Source organism: Gracilinanus agilis, chromosome 1 (assembly GCF_016433145.1).
Source record: "Gracilinanus agilis isolate LMUSP501 chromosome 1, AgileGrace, whole genome shotgun sequence".
NCBI lineage: Eukaryota > Metazoa > Chordata > Mammalia > Didelphimorphia > Didelphidae > Gracilinanus > Gracilinanus agilis.
The window spans coordinates 166,149,903-166,168,644 of NC_058130.1; the positions used below are offsets into that span (position 1 = coordinate 166,149,903).

The 18,742-nt window shown below is 44.7% G+C and overlaps 1 protein-coding gene across 1 annotated transcript; it reads right to left on the reverse strand.

The window, feature by feature from the left end:
• Positions 1-700: 700 nt before the first annotated feature.
• On the reverse strand, positions 701-18,014 carry LOC123232306 (valosin containing protein). The gene is made up of 17 exons (XM_044658717.1): positions 17,752-18,014; positions 13,189-13,300; positions 12,864-13,036; positions 11,443-11,585; positions 10,661-10,791; positions 9,814-9,945; positions 8,069-8,171; positions 7,072-7,205; positions 6,841-6,976; positions 6,431-6,543; positions 5,977-6,141; positions 5,773-5,895; positions 5,280-5,492; positions 4,543-4,851; positions 4,189-4,344; positions 1,767-1,921; positions 701-1,365 (listed from the first exon to the last, which is right to left on the reverse strand). The coding sequence occupies exons 1-17, from the start codon at positions 17,766-17,768 to the stop codon at positions 1,260-1,262; spliced, it is 2,421 nt and encodes an 806-aa protein (XP_044514652.1). The 5' UTR covers positions 17,769-18,014; the 3' UTR covers positions 701-1,259.
• Positions 18,015-18,742: the final 728 nt, after the last annotated feature.

Consider the following 18,742-nt stretch of genomic DNA (forward strand, 5'->3'; position numbering starts at 1 on the left):
TGACACAATCTTCCCTAGCAGGGATTCATGGGATTGACATTTTTCTAAGTTCTCTGATCTAGTCTCTTTCCTCAATTCAAGGCAGGCCTAGAGCAAGACAACTTGTCTTTTTCAGCCTTCATATAGTCAAGGCCCTGGAGGTTCCAGGCATTCAATAGACCAGAACTGGACTTAAAAATAGAAACAGAAGCCAGGACAACAGGGAGAGGGAGAGTCTTAACAGTGAAGGACACACCAACAAACCTAGTGCTTTGCCTTGGTCTCATAATAACAACTTGCCTCAAATTTCTCCTTTTGCAACTGTTAAATTTTCTAAGCTCACCCTGAGTTCCTGATTAGCTAGGGAGGAAAGGAGAAAAACAAAAAACAAACGAACGAACAAAAAAAAAAAAAAAAGACTGCCTTGGTCCCTAAAAATGTGGTTCATCCCCACTACCCAGGTTTATTCTCTCAACAGTGGATCTATGGTCAGAAAAAGAGAGGACCATTACTTCAAAACCAGCTCTTTACAGATCAGACTGGGAGGAAAGATGGCAGAATTAGTTATGGTTGTCCCTCCACCCCCAGCCAAGAGGAGTCCTAACTCCTAGCCAAGGAATGAGAAAGGCACTGCCTTGGCACCCTCCCTCCCTGCATGTATAGGTCAAGGATGATATCAGAAAGAGGGAAAAGAAGGAGGAGCAGGGGCCAGGACTCAGGCTCTGTTTTGACCCAACGTTTATTGTCCGTTTACAACATGTTTTTGGTTTAGAAACTGCTTGTGATTAGTTAATTTATTTTCCAACATTAACTCAAAAGCATGTAAAATAAAATGAACCTACTCACTATGTAAACACCCGGCTGTGGCCCCTTGTCCTGGTGTGGGCGGGGAAAGAAGGGACAGCATGGGCAGCATGGAGTGAAGTTCAGGCGCTTTTATTACTGCTCGGGGCTGGACGCTGGCTCCCTTGCTCACGCCCCACACAGGCCACCCGCCCGCTGTACCCCCCCAAACTACAACAGAAATGGCGCAGGCTCAAGGCCCCGATTCCCTGTTGGTAATTCACTCTCCGCCTCCCAAATGAAAATCGCTTTTATTTTATCGCTTTTGTTTTGTATTTTTTGCAACAGAAACCCCCTGTCCAGAGTCTGACTGCAGCTTAACTGTTCGGACTGAGGAATGGAGCAGGCCCCGGGTACCCCGGTCCCTTTCAGGCAAGTGCCTCCCTCCCCTGGGGACCGAGGCCTGGCCAGCTTGCTCCGTGGCCAGCCGCTGCCGCTTAGCCATACAGGTCATCATCATTGTCTTCCGTGTACACGTTGCCGCCTGAGCCTCCTCCACTGCCCTGGCTGGGGCCAGCCCCGCCTTGGTTCCCTGAGGGGAATCTGCAGGCCAGAAAGTGTTCATTAGGACCCAGCCAGAGGCAGCCTCCACCCTCCCCACCCTTAGGAGGCTATCTACTGAACCCACTCACTGACAAATGAGGACACTAAGACCCAGGGAGGATAAAATTAGCTTGCCCAAGGTCACACAAGGAGGGAGAATTAAGTCACAGGGTCAGGCTCCTTCCACTACACCTTCTTCTAGCCACTCTCTCAGTAGACAGATGCCATCCTGTTTCTCTTTAGCTGGTCTATTTTTCCCTTTCCCTCCTGATGAACTAGAATTTCTACTAGCCAACCCCCAAATCTCCCACTTTGGGTTATAAGTCCCTCATAAGTCCCATGCTCTGGCTCTTCAAAAAGAGGGGCATTCTGTGCCAGTATTAAAGTCATGTCCCCCTTACCTGAAGCTGCCAAAGCCCCTGCTCTGCTGAAGGGTTTGGGCAAACATCTCATATTTCCGGATGTCATTGTCACTGACGGAGCGGCGAGCAAAGCGCATGGCTTCCTCAAAGTGGTCCCGGCGGATCTCAGGGACTGGGTCATCCTCTTCTACCTCCTGTAGAGTGGAAAGAGGTAAGCAGAGGTTAAGGCCTATCAGGGATCACAAAGCCTGGGTCTGCCTGTCTGCTCCTTCCAAGGAGCACAGAGTAGCTGGCACCTCAACACCTGCTAACAGACAGAGGTAACACCAAGACAAGGCCTAGGCTCCAACTGGCGAACTGAGCTCTAAACAGAGTAATCCTGCCATCATTGCCACCCTGGCAATGCTTATAATTTGAAAAGGCTATTGTGCACCATCTCTAATGCTATCTTCTATTTTGAAAGGTGCCCGACATCCTCTAAATTCCATGTAGTGATCCATTAAAATGTCATATAGGGACTTGTCTAAAACCTCCTTGATCCCAGTTTTTATTTTATTTTGCCCAACTTGGGCATCTATAAAATCTTCATGCATCCCTATTATCTAGTTTGCAAAGAAAATCCTAACATTTGCCTTAAAACTAACTCAAAGCTTCATGGTGGGTGGGAAAGGGACAGAGGAGGAAGGGGAGGGTGATAGTAGTTCTAGAGTCCCAGAATTTAGAGGAATGTGTTGTCCATTTTGGGGGTCCAGACCTGTGGGATCCATACCAGATTTTACTGGAGGGAACACCTAGTAAGGAAATTTTTTCTATTAATGCAGTTAGGCAAATGCTCTACAGCTTTAGAAGGCTGCCTGGGACACAGAAAGGTGATGTAATTTACTCAGGGTCCCACTAAGAAGCCAGCTCTCTATCTACCACACATTAAGCTGCCTCTCAAAAATTTCACTACTCATTTGACAAAAAACAGCAACAAAAGTAACTATAATCCATGGCAGAAGGTGGCAGAATACAAAATGCCTAGAAAATTTGGAGGAGGAAGCAATCGCTTATGCCACTGGGGAGAAACTAAAGCTTCACAGAGGAGCTGGTATGAGCAGTGACTTAAGGGCAGCACGAGACAGGGAAATGACAAACAGTATGTTTTGGTTGCAAAACAGTATGTGGATAATGTAAATCAAAGGATGTTAAAAGCTGGAAGAGACTTTATGAAAAGAACAGTGTATGAAGTTGTCGGATCCAAACTATGGAGGGCTTTGAATTATAGGCTAGTTTATAGTTGGTTTTTTGTTGTTTTTTTTTAAAATATGATCAGGCATAAATAATAGAAAGATGGCTTTCGCAATATGAAAGTAGCAAGGGTAAAAGATGGACCAGTAAGTAAGGAGCAATACTCAAGGTAGAGAAAACAAATAAAAATCTATTTCAACTATCTAAGCCAGAGAAGTCACAGGAGTCTTTAACAGGTGGTGGTAGTAGGAGAATAATGGAGGGGGTTCAAGAGATATCACTGAAGAACCAAGATGATTTAGCAATTAACTGCATATGAGAACTGAAGGAGAATCAAGAGTCAAAGATGAGTTGGAGGTTTTGAGGTTATTGACTAGGACAATGATGATGCTATAAATATAGGAAAATGAGGAGGAAAAGCTGTGTATGTATTAAAGATACAAATGTAGGAGTTGCGTGCATAAAAGTGATAATTAAAATTAAAAGTAAATTGAATGGCTAAAACAGATAAGGGACAGAAAGCAATGTAGACTAATGAAGCCATAGGGAAAAGAACCCTGATTTACAGGAGAGAAAAAAGGGTTAATAAAACAGAGAGCCCAAAAGTATAGTTTAATGCAAGAGGGAAGAAATAGTAAGGGCACATCTAATTGTCAAATATAACATAATGATCAAGGAAAATGAAGAGGAAAAAAAGCCACTGGGTTTTCAGTCATTTATGTCTTTTAAAAAAAGGGGGGCACAGGAATTTCAGTAAAGCAGCAGTTAAGCCAGGTTGTAATGGGTTGAGAAATATATGAATATGCAGTAGCATGTGCTCATATTTCTAAAAGTTCAGCAATGAATAAAAATAAAAAATAAAAAATAAGATAGAACAATAGCTTGAAGGCATATAAAGGTAACTTTTTTAATTTTAAGGAGCAATACTATTATAGGTAGTCAAATTAATGCAAGAATTAATACAAGCTGGAGGTAAGGAGATCAAGCTGGAAGAACACACGAAAATTTAGGGAGGCTTTCAGTAGAGGAAAAAGAAGAGCTCAAATCAAATGTGTTAAAGTCTTGTGTCCCCAACCAAAATGTAAAAGCCTTGGGAGAAAGGTAATGTATCTGATACTCTGCCTGTAACCTGTAAACCAGGTAGTTTCAGAATTCAAGAGTATGGTACTGGCTTGGTGTTTCTTAAAAGTGTGGCTAGACATGAAAAGCATATTGGAGAAGTGGAACTCACCATGGCAGAGGGGTTGGTCTGCCTTTCCCGCTCTCGTCGGATTTCACTCTCAATGGACTCACGGATAGCCAGTTTGCAAGCACGCTGGCAGATCTCTGTCAGGTCAGCCCCAGAGAAGCCATTAGTCATCTTGGCCAGGAACTCTAAGTCTACATCCTGCCAGAAGACACAAAGCAAATTCAGCATACAGACAGAAAGTCCTCTTTCCCCTGGTTACTCTAAATCTCCCTTCTATACTGATACAGTTTCTAAACCTGAACCCAGAATTCAAGGTTAAAGAACTAACCAAAGAATACTCCAACTATGGCCTAAATATTTTTTTTTCTGTTAACTGGGAGGAATCCTTCTACTCACCTTGGCAACAGGTGACTTCCTCAGGTTGGCCTTAAGGATTGCAACACGGGACTTTTCATCAGGCAGGGGTATGTAGATGAGCTGGTCCAAGCGGCCAGGTCGAAGAATTGCAGGGTCAATGATATCGGGCCGGTTAGTGGCACCAATGATGAACACATTTTTCTTGGTAGACATACCATCCATCTCTGTCAAGATCTGATTGATGACTCTGTCAGCAGCACCTCCTCCATCTCCAATGTTGCCACCACGAGCCTTGGCAATCGAATCCAGTTCATCAAAGAACAGAACGCAGGGGGCAGCTTGGCGGGCCTTCATGGAGGAGTGACATGGAGAGATATAAGCACACTTGCATAGGCACTCAACTCTTACCACCCAAAAGTTCCTTCATTCCCATATCCAATGGCTTTAGTTAGGCAGTGCTGAGGTGGTTTCAAGATTCACTCTAGGGGGCAGCTGGGTAGCTCAGTGGAGTGAGAGTCAGGCCTAGAGACAGGAGGCCCTAGGTTCAAACCCGGCCTCAGCCACTTCCCAGCTGTGTGACCCTGGGCAAGTCACTTGACCCCCACTGCCCACCCTTACCAATCTTCCACCTATGAGACAATACACCGAAGTACAAGGGTTTAAAAAAAAAAAAAAAAAAGATTCACTCTAAAAACCAGCTCCTACCCCCCCCCACCCCCACCCCCCGTCAGTTAGTTTAGAGATCCATAAGAGGCTTGGTCCAATATGGGGCTTACCTTGTCAAATATCTCACGGACATTGGCTTCAGACTCGCCAAACCACATGGTGAGAAGTTCAGGGCCCTTGATGGAGATGAAATTTGCCTGGCATTCATTGGCGATAGCTTTGGCCAATAAAGTTTTTCCACAGCCAGGGGGCCCATAGAACAGGACTCCCTTGGAAGGTGTCATACCAAACTTGAGGAACTTGTCTGGGTGCTCCACAGGGTACTAGATGAAAAGAAAGTTCAGGGTAACCCTTTAATATGAGGACCTGGGGAGAGAGAGGTAATCACCAGTACCTCCCCTTGTGGGAACAGGAAAGCCAAGGCACACACCCAATTTATTTCAAGCCACCAGTCTATAAGCCACGTCTATAAGCCCAGGTTTTATCCCAGGCACCAAAAAGTAGTCTCATTTGATATCACAAATCCGTGGGGAGTAGGTAGTAGAAGCCTTACTCACCATTCTGCAGAACTCTGAACCAGTCCTAAGCTTCAAGACCCCTCACCTGAACAAGCTCTTGGAGTTCCCGCTTGACATCCTCCAGCCCACCGATGTCCTCCCAGGTCACCTGTGGCACCTCAACAACAGTCTCCCGAAGTGCTGATGGATTGCTCTGGCTTAGGGCCCACTAGTATAGGAGACAACTAAGATAAGACTCAAAGAAACAGGGAGAAAAGGAAGAAGCAGGGGTGATGAGGGATGCCTTTACCCGGAAGTCATCCATGGTGACAGCCAGGGAGTTCATGACTTCAGCATCAATAGTCTCATCCTCTAGGTCAATGAGGTCCATCTTCTTCCGAATGGCCTGCAGAGCTGCCTCTGAGCAGAGGGCTGCCAGATCAGCCCCTACATGTCCATGGGTCTCATTGGCTACCTATGGGTAGAAGATCAATGTAGTTAAGAGTATGGCTCCATGCCTGGTGTCCCCACTTCTTCACTGTGAAGCTAAGACATGAAGAGAAGGCTCGTTACATTCCATGCTAAATCTCCTGCAATCCCAAGCTCATTTCCCTCTCCATAAGCTCTTCCCATTGTGAGGTAGTCTTTTCCTCTCAGGACACGACACTAAGATTTGCATTCAGAACCTTTAAAAATTTCATTGTTCTATTCTCAAAATCACAAGTTGCCCATTTCAAAAACTTGATCGTCCTTAAATCTCTTACCTGTTCTAGGTCTACATCATCTGCCAGCTTCATGTTCTTGGTATGGATCTGTAGGATCTCCAAGCGTCCAGTGGCATCAGGAATTCCAATATCCACCTCCCTGTCAAATCGACCTGTGGGGATGCATGTATAAATATACACAACTCAACCCTTGGCTCTAGTCACCTGTGCCTACCTCCTCCCCAATGGAAATATGGGTAAAAGATACAACTCCTATTGTTAAGTGTAGACGCTTACTTTTAAGAGCTAGGGGACAGAAGGAGCAGGAGATGAAAGAGATGGGCAAAGAAAACTTCAGGAAAAGTAGTGGCAGGAATCAGCTACAACTCAGCCCAATATGCTGGATCTTCAGATCACACATATTATGATCCCATGGAAAGGATTCATCAAAAAAGCCAAGGGGCCATTACCAAATCGTCTAAGAGCTGGATCAATGCTGTTGGGTCTGTTGGTTGCTGCCATAACGATCACATGTGCCCTCTGCTTCAAACCATCCATGAGAGTCAACAGCTGTGACACGATTCGACGTTCTACTTCTCCATGGGTCTGTCAAAGCACAAGATCCCTGGTCAGTAGGCAAGTTTGTACCCAATCCCCTCACTTATTCTCCCAGGTCCTCCCTCCCTTAAAGGAGTTCATACCTTCTCTCTCTTGGGAGCAATGGCATCCAGCTCATCGATGAAAATGATAGCAGGAGCATTCTTCTCTGCCTCTTCAAAAGCCTTCCTCAGGTTGCTCTCTGACTCACCAGCCAACTTGCTCATAATCTCAGGACCTGAAAAGATGTATCACATAAGCAAGGATGAAGTTGGCTGCTTTTCCTCAAGGGGAGAAAACCATAGGTTTTCTTGTCACCTCTGCCCAGGCTCTGACAACAATCGAGAAGTTCTCCAGCAACCTCTACAAGACCCTAACCTGAGCAAATAGCCAAAATCATGAAGGAAAGCTATACTGCCTATTTCTCCTGCTATGGAAATGAGATGATGAGGAAGCTGCTAAGACAAACAGGTTAAAAAAGACAAGCTGACAACTACCTGCTTGCCAGAACAACTGAAGTCTAAAAGATCACTCCCCCCACTTCAGGCTAGACTCCTCCTTCTGACCACAGGGAATGCCAGACCCAATAGAAGATGGATTTTTCATGGCCTCCCTGACTTTACCTAGGCACTTTCAGGGAATAAGCCTCATCTTTCCCTAAAGAGTCAATTTGGCACACCCAAAATATTGAGGGTAGATAATGAAATAATTCAATTTACCTGCCCATTTACCCCCAAACTGTTACTGGTCTCTACTTCTTAAACTCTCATAGAAGAAAATGGTTCTGGAGACAAGGATCTGCCTCTAGCCCATTAAAGCCATTTTCATCTCCTGGCAGGATGTACATCTGAAGAATTCACATCCTACTAGGGGAAGGAAGTGTCCCACATCCCCTATTCCCTTTTGGTGGTTCTTGCCTCTGTCTCAGACTTAACTAAACTGGGAGTGGGGGGTGTAGGGTGTGAGAGGAATGACACCATGGGACAAAGGGTTCAGAGGAAAATGTTAATCTGTGTATGCATGCACGAATTGTATTGAGATATCATTTAGAAATCAACAGAGTCAGATCCAACTCACCTCAGGAAAAGCTAAATAACTCACCATTGATCAGAAAGAAAAATGCACCAGTCTCATTTGCCACAGCACGAGCAATCAGGGTCTTCCCTGTCCCAGGAGGCCCATAGAGTAGGATGCCCCGAGGAGGCTAGGAACCGGCACAAAGTAGATTAAAGAGAATTAAGCTAGTATCCATGTTAGATTTCTTCCCTCCCTAAACTCTTTGAACCTGGCAAAAGGAAATGAGTTCCTAGTAGCAAAAGCAAAGTATGTTCACTATTCAGCCCAGAGAAGTGAGTGGATCACAGTGAAGTCATTGGAAGGGGAGAGAAGGTAAGGAAAAGGCATAAAAATTTCTGGGGCAAGAGCACCTATATCTCAGTTCAGGAGCTAAAACAACTTAAAATAATAATTTGGAAAACTCTAGTCAGAGATTCCAGAAGCTAGAAAAGAATCAAGATAGCTTGGTTCCCACACTTCAGGCAGACAAAAATCATGAAGGGCAAATAGCAAATCTTAGTGATCTCTAGGGATGCAGATTCCATATCCTTCATCATTACCCTGCTGTTCCAGCGTTTATTACATCATCAGTAAATCTTTCCAATTATAATCTCTATTGATTTGAGTCCATTTAAAAAGTTTGGAACAAAAATTAAAAAGGACTTCAGAGGCCATCTGATCCCATCTTGAAAAAAAAAAAAAAGCAACTCTTTATTTTCTGTCTTAGAATCAATATTAAGTATTGGTTCCAAGGTAGGAAAGCTTTAAGGACTAGGCAATTGGGGTTAAGCAATTTTTCCAGAGTTACAAAGCTAGCAAATGTCTAAAGCCAGATTTAAACCCAAGTCTTTCTGACTCCAAGCCTAGCAACCCTGGATCTTTGCATCTTGAAGATGAGAAAACAGACACAGAAAGGTAGTAACTATGACTTGCCCATAACCCTGTTTCCTCCTCCACAACATGGGACTCTAAGAGAACAATAGCTTAGCACTCCCTCATACCACAGTACAGTCACTAAATTGTACATTCATTTATTTATTACTTAGTATCGACTTCATGCAATGAAGGGTGCTAAGAAGCTATAGAGATGAATAAAACAATTCTTCTACTCGAAGAACTTTCCATCTAGTCATCTCAAATTCTTTTTTCTTTAGGCTAAATAAACGTCAACTTTTAATCTACAATTATTTTCTGATTCCTATAATTCTCTTTGACCTTTTTCTCTAACCCATCTCTAGTTCCTTCACATCCTACAAAGTGACTTAGCATTCAAATTAGAGGCTAATACTCAAAGAGATTAATTACTTCCTGGCCCCAACTCACCACATTTCTTATAACAAGTCAATTTTATGATACGTTGATAGTATAGAGTAAGACTCGGCTTGTGATCTGAACTCTAGAACTCATGCTCTTCTACCCAGCAAATCTTTCCCAAAGTGTAAACCTTGCAGTTCTCCCATTACTACATGTTCATTTTTACACTCATTTGTCTAATTACCAATCTTTATCTTTGCCTTCTAAAAGACTAGGGAAATCAGGTTAGAATCAGAACTTAGGGTTTCCAGGAGCATTTGCTCTCAAGTCATTAATAAAATGACTGTAAAGCATTTCCTAAGATAAATCCCTTTGGGACACCACTCACTGTCCCCCTATAATAACATCAAGACATTACTATTTTCCACTCTCCTTTTACTTTCTATTTTCCCTTCACAAAGTACAAATTTAAACAGATCCCTCCCTGCTGTTCTATTCTGGGCAGGGCCATATGTGGCTGAGGGTCAAATAAATACCTTTACACCAATGGCCTTGAAGAGGGCTGGATGTCTAAGTGGCAGCTCCACCATTTCCTTTATCTGAGCCAACTGTTTTCGGCAACCACCAATATCATCATATCCCACTTCATTGAGAGATTCCTCTTCATCCTGGGTGAAAGGAAGTGTATATAAATGTGTGTGTACGTGTGCAAGAATAAGGACTCAAATTTCTCCAATGTCAGAACATGATGATAGGTATGATTTCAGGGTAAAAGAAGGCCCTGAGAACAGATTTCCATAAGGAATCCTGGTCCTGGATCCCAGAGATCCCCTAGAAAGGTCTCTAACAAAGCTACTTTACTGGCTACTGAAAACAGACTCTCCTGTTATAGGTAATTTATAATTGATAGATAGGCATCCCTGTGTGTTTATTTACCCACTACACTCCCAAAGACCCAAAATGGGAAATTAAAGACCTTGAGAGTTCTGAAGGTTCCCTAAGTAGCTAAACTGTCACTGTGTTCTGAGTATATCTGTTCCCAGGTGTTCTAAAATTAACCTGTGGAAGTGAGTTCAAGTAAAAAACACTATCAACTCTGAAGCCTACACATCCTGCTGATTATTGGCCCACACCTAACCCCATACTTCTATAAAGAAATCTAGAGAGGCAGAACTAGAGGAAACTATCCTAATGTCAAAGAGCAGTTTAGCTTGGGTTTACACATGAGGAGGGAGCTCTTCAGCCCCTCTGTTATCATATCACTCCTAACATGAATTCTCTACTCAGCTTCCTCATCACTCCCACTCTAAGCCATTCTACCCACTCAAAAGATTGATGAGCATTTACTATGGGAATGGGGGAAAATGAAAAAAAGGAGCTTACCTCTCTTTTGATGGGTTCCCCTTCACAATGGATCACTGTATCTGGAGCAACAATGCAATAGGGGCTGGGATCTGTCTCCACCACTTTGAACTCTACAGCACGCATTCCACCACGAACAAGGAAGATGTCACCTGTAGGATTATTGTGATATATCCAATTATTATAGGAATAATAGCATAGCAATAGTAAGCTAGAAAAGACCAAGTGTGAATTCAACCACTAACAATGGTTCCCAGAACTCTGAAAGCACATGGTATCCCAGGTCCTGATACTTGGTCAAGGAGCAGAATATTAAACTTATGCTTCTTTGCCACCTGGATACCCTATATAGAAGAAAGTCTTTCCACAAATCCCAATAGTTGATCAATTTTTGCCACAGGTGATTAATAGCCTGAACTTTGAAACAAAACAGAGGAGGAAGGGCCAAAATTAGTTTCAGTGTAATAGAGGCAAGAGGAACCATGTACTCTGTAGAAATCAGAAGTGGGCAAACTGGCAAAAACCTTACCTAGGAAGGGTGTTGAGGACCACCAGCAACCCAACCACCACCAAGGCCTAGCCTGGCCTAAGAGAAATAAAAGAAGTAGCTTTTCTCTCCTGGGGCCCAGGATATATACCTATGTGAGTCAGGGCAAATGGGTATAAGAAGTTAGAGGGCGAGGTCAGGTGTTAAGCATTTTCTAGAGGTCATGGGTACCTGTACCAAGTAACCCTGCCCATAATCAATAACTGTTATGAAAATGAATTTCCTCCTAGTTCATTTCCCAAATCCTTTAACTTACCTTTCCGGATAGGTCGATAAGCTTCCAGGAAGTACGGCTTGAGGTACACCTCAAAGAGATTGCCGGTGATGCCTTCCACCGTGTCATCGATGGGCAGCACATGGATACGTTTGCCGTACTTCACATCTGGGCACGGCTGGATGCTGAGGACGACAAGCAGACTCCACGTTACCCACCACACTGCAGCCCCAAGCACTGGGCGTCGGAAAGGGCCTGGTACAGAGAGCTGATGGCAAGTGAAAGAGAAAAGGCAGGGACGGCTTTAGGTGAAGAGAGGCTGGAGAGTGGGGTGGGAGGGAGGGTAGGAGAAAAGGCAGGAGCTGAAGCAAGATAATCTCACACCCAGGGCCCTGGACTCAGGGGTGGGGGTGGGGTGAATACTAGGAGAAGTACCAGGTGGGGAACCAGCTTAAGGATAAGGACTCTTACTATCACTCAAGGGAAGTAGTATGGGGAAAAAAAAAAGGAAGAGCAGCTCTTTAAAGGTAAATTGTCAACTTCCTACCCCTTCTGGTAACCTTGGTGTTTCATGGCACAATAGCACAAGGAAGCTTCACTCAAAAGGTAAGTTTGGGCCAGGAGTAAGATAGAAGATGTAAAAGAAATAGCTAAATTTGAAAGAAGTGGAGTGCTAATTCTAGTCATTACATATGTGAATGCAAATATACTTCCTCTCTGTGTCTCAGAAGCATATCTAAGGGAACTCCTTAGACCTACTATCCCAAGAAAAAAGGTTACATGAGACCCACAGACAGGAGAAAGGCACTACATAGACCCAAGATGAGATAATATAAAGACCGAGCGTTCTAGATAAAAGGCAGTAAGAGAAGACCTCAACAAAGGGTTTGATAGAAGGAATCCAAAAAGAAAAAGCAAAGGAAGGTCACTAGACCCTTATCTAAGACCAGAACCAGTACTATGTGGGTCACTTCCTGGTAACCACTTTATTTTCTTAACTGACTTGCCTGGGGTCTAGGGCTGACATACATAAACTCTCCTTTTATTTATCACCGTAAGATCCCTAAAATTCTCAGCTAATATCCCTTCATCTACTCCTCTACCACCCAACACAAGCACACAGAACACTTAGCACAAGCTCAGGCAGAAAAGACACTGCAAGAAAAACTATTTGTCTGGATTCTAAGCAAAAAGTCACAAAGATCTGGCTTTCTATGCAACAGTAAGACACTCAACTTGAAGCCATAATGTAGAATTTATCAGAGCCAATCCTCCCTAGATGCTGGCACTTCAGGGACCTGAGTTTTCCCCAAGGACATAACTGAACCCTGAAGTAAAGCTCCAGTCTTCCTTCCAAGGCAGGGAGGAATGTTTATGACAGGCCAACTCTTGTCTGCCTAGTCCTACCCCACTGCCCAGGTCTTTCAGGTCTCCCTCATTAAGGACCAAGGATCCTCACACACCTGATGACATCCCCCAGGCGCACTCGCAGGTTGTTTCGAACGACCCTGTTCATGCGGATCTTCTCATCTGAGCATGTGTCATCAGAAAGCACGATACACACAGCTTCTCGTCTCTTCTTGCCTTTAAGCAGCACTGTGTCACCTCGGAAGAGCTGCAATTCATCCATCTTGGCCTAGAAACAGCATGAGAGTTATGGTCAGCAGAGGGGCAGCCTCCTTCCCCCTAACTAAGCACTACTCCAACTACCTGCAATCTATATCCCTCATGACCACTCTTCCCATTAACACAAAGTATGTCTGAACAGATCAGTAATATAAAATTTACCTGAGACAGGGACACCACGCTGTTGTCTTCATTAATAGCTTCATCAACAATTAACCGATTGGGGCGGTTCTTCTGCTTGAGAATGGCTGTTGATAAGTCATCTGCTTTTGAACTGGAAAAGGGAAATCAAGTTAAGACTCCCAAGGACACATCACTCTTACCCAAAGGCAGTGGTTTTCAAAGTGTAGTCTGGAGGCCTTGGGAAACCCTGAGACCTAGGGGATCTTGTACAGTCAAAGTTATTTTCACAATACTAAGATGTTTTAATGTCTAATACAGTAAATGTTGATAGCTATAACCCACATAAACAGATCTTTGGGGTCCTCCAATAACTTTTAAGAATGATAGGAGTCCTAAAACTAAAAAAATTGTCAATCTCTCCCTTAGAGTCTCAACATCCCTTTTTAAGCAGCCCTAGAGGTCTCACTAAGAAAAAGATTTCCCTTTCAGAAAAGATTCCTCTTACCCAAGGAGAACAGTAGCTGAATACTTCACTTCTAATTATTCTATGGCAGGTTACATTAGAATAAAGCCATAACAACCAAATAAGTCAGAAGGGATTTAAAGTCTACAAATTAAGTATGATCACTGACTTATACAATACCCATCCCCAAGTTTTCATTGAATTTACTGCTGGTATGTCCTGTTATAAAAGCCCCCAAGTGTTTCTGCCTCAAAGACAGAGAAAGAACATAAATTAACTATCAAGGTGTTCTAGAGAAATAAATATAAATTTCCTGTTACAAAGTCTATAGCCCCCATGGAAAATAGTCATGGGCAAAAAAGAAAACAATTTTTGAGTAGCCCCCAAAATTAATAATGGTATTCTGTTAGCTTTACATCTGTTTATTCACAACTACTATATAAGAGGCAAGCTCTTACTGATTCAGGTAGCCAAGTGGTAGGGCACTAGTTTCAAATCAGATTATTGGTTCCAACCCTGTGTCTGACATAGAAAACTTTTTTAACCAGCAAATTTGAGAGACAATGTGATATAAGGGATAAAACACCACTTGGATTTAGAAGTCCAGGGTTTGAATCCTGCCTTTGACCTTAAGCTGTTTGACCTTGGGCAAGCTTCTCTAAGCCCCAGGTTTCCTCATATAGAAATTGATAATGTTGGCCTCTATGACTTCTGAGGTCCTTCAGTTCATTAGGATCTTCTGTTCCTAATAGAAAAGTCTAAAATAGCAATCTTCACCAACAGTCAGGTCCCCAAGGTTCTTTCAGGCTGCCTGGATTAAACCCAGTAAAGACTCTCAAAACTTTGTGTTATTGTGGTATACTACTACCAGGACCCCATTTTTGGTCTTCCCCAACAGTTTCTATCCATAACTGTAATAACTAGTCAAAGACTATAAGTTAATTAGCAAACATGGGGGGGGGGGGCTGTGAGTGAGTGAATTTAAGACTGATGTCTCTAGGAAAAAGTCCTCACTGGATGCACAAAACATCATAGAAGTCACCAAAATGCTACTAAACAAAGAAGCTTCACAGGAAATTGAGCCTCACTGGACAGCTTAATAAAGCTAGTCAAATGTTAAGTGGTCAAAACCAAGAAATGCAGAGACAATGAGGAATTCCTCTTTTTCATCTATCCTTAAAAACCAAGACTATCCTGGATAAACTAGCCACTCAATCTACATGCTTCATAAGAATTCAAATAAAAAATTTTGAGAGCATATTAATACTATCTACCAAGCCCCACCTCCAGCACCAATCCGCTGAGCTTAGAGACACTGGATTTATTTGGGACAGGCTTTGGAAAAGATCATTCAATTCCTCTTTGACCAAGAACTAGAAAGCAGTGAATGCTTTTGCCCAAATGATAAAAGAGGGAAAAATGGTCTTTTGCATCATTAACTATTTTTTTAATCCCAGGAATAAGAAAATGTCTATAATGGAGCATCTAACAGTCAATGGGATCAATGCTTTCAAATTTCCAGAAATATATGTATATGCATACACACCCGCCACACCATTCCTTCTCAATAAAGCTGCATAACTTCTAACTCTTCCATACAAAAAAACCCAGAACATATCCAATGCCTTGGAACAAGCACCCAATACTACCATTTATATCAGCTAAAAAACTAACCTGTACAACGAATGTGAAAAATATGCATTAAGGCCAGAGATGATAATGTGGATCAGCAAGCCTACTGCCAAACAGGACTCAAGTGCCAGTTCACAGCAGTAAAAGCTCAGGAGGCAGGAGACCATCAGTGCCCTTCCTTTCCCCACTCTACCCCATAGATCTGCCCTTCCCACAAAAGGGACCAGAAGGGAATTGTCTCTCAGGACAGCCATCTTATTGCCTTACTAACGTGATTGGATAATAGTAGTATAGAAGCAGGGAGAAAGAACACAAATTGCTATTAGGGCAAGTTTATGTTATAAGGCACAACAACTTAACTATTAAGACTGGCTTTCCCAAGAGAAGTCTGCCTCTCCTTCAAAATGGAAGAAAACTAACTCAACTGGGCAAGCAGGACAAAGTGGTATGTAAACTCCTGAAAGCATTAAAGTCAGAGGAGCCTAGCTCTATGATTTTCCAGTCCAATCCCCTTTTACAGATGAGGAATCTAAAGACTAGAGGTTAAGTGACTTGCCCAAGGTTATACAAGTAGTAAGCAGAGTCAATATTTATGTTCTCTGACTCAAGAGCCAATGCTCCTTGAGCTTCTCTGTGTTGTCATCTTCCATCAGTCTCAGCCTGACTAAGAGCCCAACCAGAATAATCCTGAGTCCATACTCTGGGCTCTATGACTTCAGAGGACCAAAAGAGAACTCTGAACTACAAGCCACAAATATGATGAGGATTCTAAAGATCATGATGATTTAAAGATCAAAGGTTAAAGAAGCCAACTAGTTCCCTAGCATGACAAAGAAATGCTGAGGAAAAACTACTATTACCACTAAATTATTCCTTATTCTATGGAAAAAAGGCAAAAAATGGAAAAACTGGAGTAAAAACATAGGTAAAAAGAATAAAGAATACTGGACTTGAATCAGGAAAACCCAAATTTCAATTCTGAACCATTTCCTAATGGGTAAAATGAGGATAAAATAGCACCTCCCCCTCATTGGGTTGCAAGAATCAAATGTGATATACCTGTATGTCAAGTTAACCAGCATTTATTAAGGTTATATATGTTCAAGGCACTGAACTACGCACCAGATAGAAAATGAGGCAAAATGCACTTTGCAAGCCGTGAAATACTCCTTAAACGTTAATTAATATTAAAAATAGTCCCCATGCGGGAAAAACAGAGATATACTAAGTCTTGGAAGCAGTTTATAGCAGAGAAAGAAAATTAGTACCTTTCAGTCCTGAGAGCTTATCATTTATTTTAAACTTTCGACGTTCTAAAGGGTGGGTCTAAGATTGGGTTGTAAATGTGAATGACTTTTCTGGGACTACCTTCTTTACAATTAGGAACCTATTACCTCAGGGGCCTGGCTGCCTGAGCACTCCCACCAACAAGGCTGGCAGTTCTAGAAGGTCCCCACCTCTATTCCCTAAACCAGTTTTAAGTCTGAATTCAAAGACAGCCCGTAAAACACCAAATTGGTAATAAATCTAAAGAAGAAAAGAATAATCTAGAAAGCTCCATGGGAGAAGGAAACCAGATTTCTCATCTGCATGACAAGAAGCAACGAAGTAGGCCATTTAAAGGGGCCAAACAGTGCCCCACCCCAATCGATACCTTATCGCCGCCCCCCAACAAAGCAACAAATATATTATCAAAATTCTATTAAGTGATTTTAACACCAAAATAATGCCAACCACTGTAGGCAGAGATACTAGTTGGTTCTTCCCCCTAACCCTAATGCCTTTCCATGATCAGGCGTGTTCCCCCAAAAGAGTTAATAAATTTTACTATTCGTTCCTCTCCAGATCAACCCCGCCCTCAATAATTGTCTTTGCCGACTCCATTCCCACAAACTGGTCGGTTCGCACTTCCCCACTAGGATGTGGCCCGAGAGCCGCAGACTTCACGTGGCCTGTTCCCCCCCCACCCCAAGCCGGCGGCCCTGGGCCCAGCGTCGGCGTAAGCACAGGCCGAGGCCCTAAAGGAACCACCTACTCTAGCCGAGGAAAATACGGGCGCCCACGCACACCTCTTCTTCCTCCCCCTCCTCCCCCACAGTCGGCGCGGCGCGGCTCTCCCAGAGGACGAGCGCAGGGCAGGTGTCCTGGGCCCAACGCTCCGCGCAGGCAGCGGCGGCCCGGGGGGCTGGACTAGGCCCAGTGGGGCCGGGCCCCTTCCCCCGCCCCCTGCTCCCGAGGGAGACGCCGGGGCCTGCATGACACAGCAGGATCGGGATCTGGCCTGGGCTCTCAGCGCCGCGTGCCCGCCGGGCCGAGCTCGAGGACGCGCGCCGGAGAGAAGTGGCCCGCCCGGCTCGCGGCCCGCCCCCAACATGAACTGCGACCGGGGCCGGGGCCTACTGAGATCCACTGCCTGCCTGAGGCCCGAGGCCCGAGGCCCGGGGCCCGGACCCCGGGCCCCGAGCGCGCCCCCGCGGGGGGAGGGGATACGCAGGGGAGACACTCACTCGGCTCCCGAGGCCATGGCGCGCGCCTGTCTCCCGGCCGGAGGCGCGCGGGTAACGGCTACGAGGGGCTGGCGGCGGGCGGCTGGGCCCGGCGGGGCTCGGCTCTCCCAGGCGGACGGTGGCGGTTCCTCCGGGGGGGGGGGTTCCCTCTCGCTCTTCCCACGGAGGCGACGGTGGGGAGGGCGGGCGGCTCGGGCTCCGGTTTGGGGAGAAGGAAGCGCTGGCGACTCAGGCGGCGGCTGCGGGCGCTTCAGGGAGACTGAGCCGAGAAGAGCCGAATCATCGGAAGGGGAGAAGCACGCGGCACAGCCAATCGGAGCCCGCGCTGCCGGCCCCCTTCCTCCCCTCCGTTCCTCTCCCCGGCAACCCGCTTTGCTGGACCAATCAGAAAATTCATTTGTAGATCCGTGCCCGCCCCTAAGGTGAAACACGCCTGGTAACGCAACGATCATTGGCTACGGCATTACGCTTCCTCGACGGACCAAGAAGCGCAGCCAATCATTAGGAAGGATTTCGTCAGATGGACAGGAGAGAGGAGGGAACTCCCTTTCTCTGAAGTGGACTCTCCCACTTGGCCCCAGTTCATTGGCTCCGAGGGTTAGCGCTCCAGGGCTCCCCAGCCATCACTAAAACAATGGCCTGGGTCCTCTTCCTTCCCCTAATCCTGTCATCCACCTCATATTTTAGTTAATCTTGTCACCCATCCTAACCCCCATCCACTTCCCAGGCATCTACAAATCCTAATGCTAAACGCCTTCTCTTCTCTAGCAAAATTCCCAATCACCCTCTGACCCTGTCCCCTAATCCTCAATCCTATCATTTCAATCCGATTTTTGTCCAAAAACTTGTCACTCCAGGCCTTACACTGATCTCATTGCTATAGGTTGCCAACCAGAAGCCCACGTATTCTTTAACCCTTACGTTACTGAAATCCTGCTCTGTCCCCGAGTTCCTTGGTCTCTTTGACCTGCTACCTTGACCTCATGCAGTG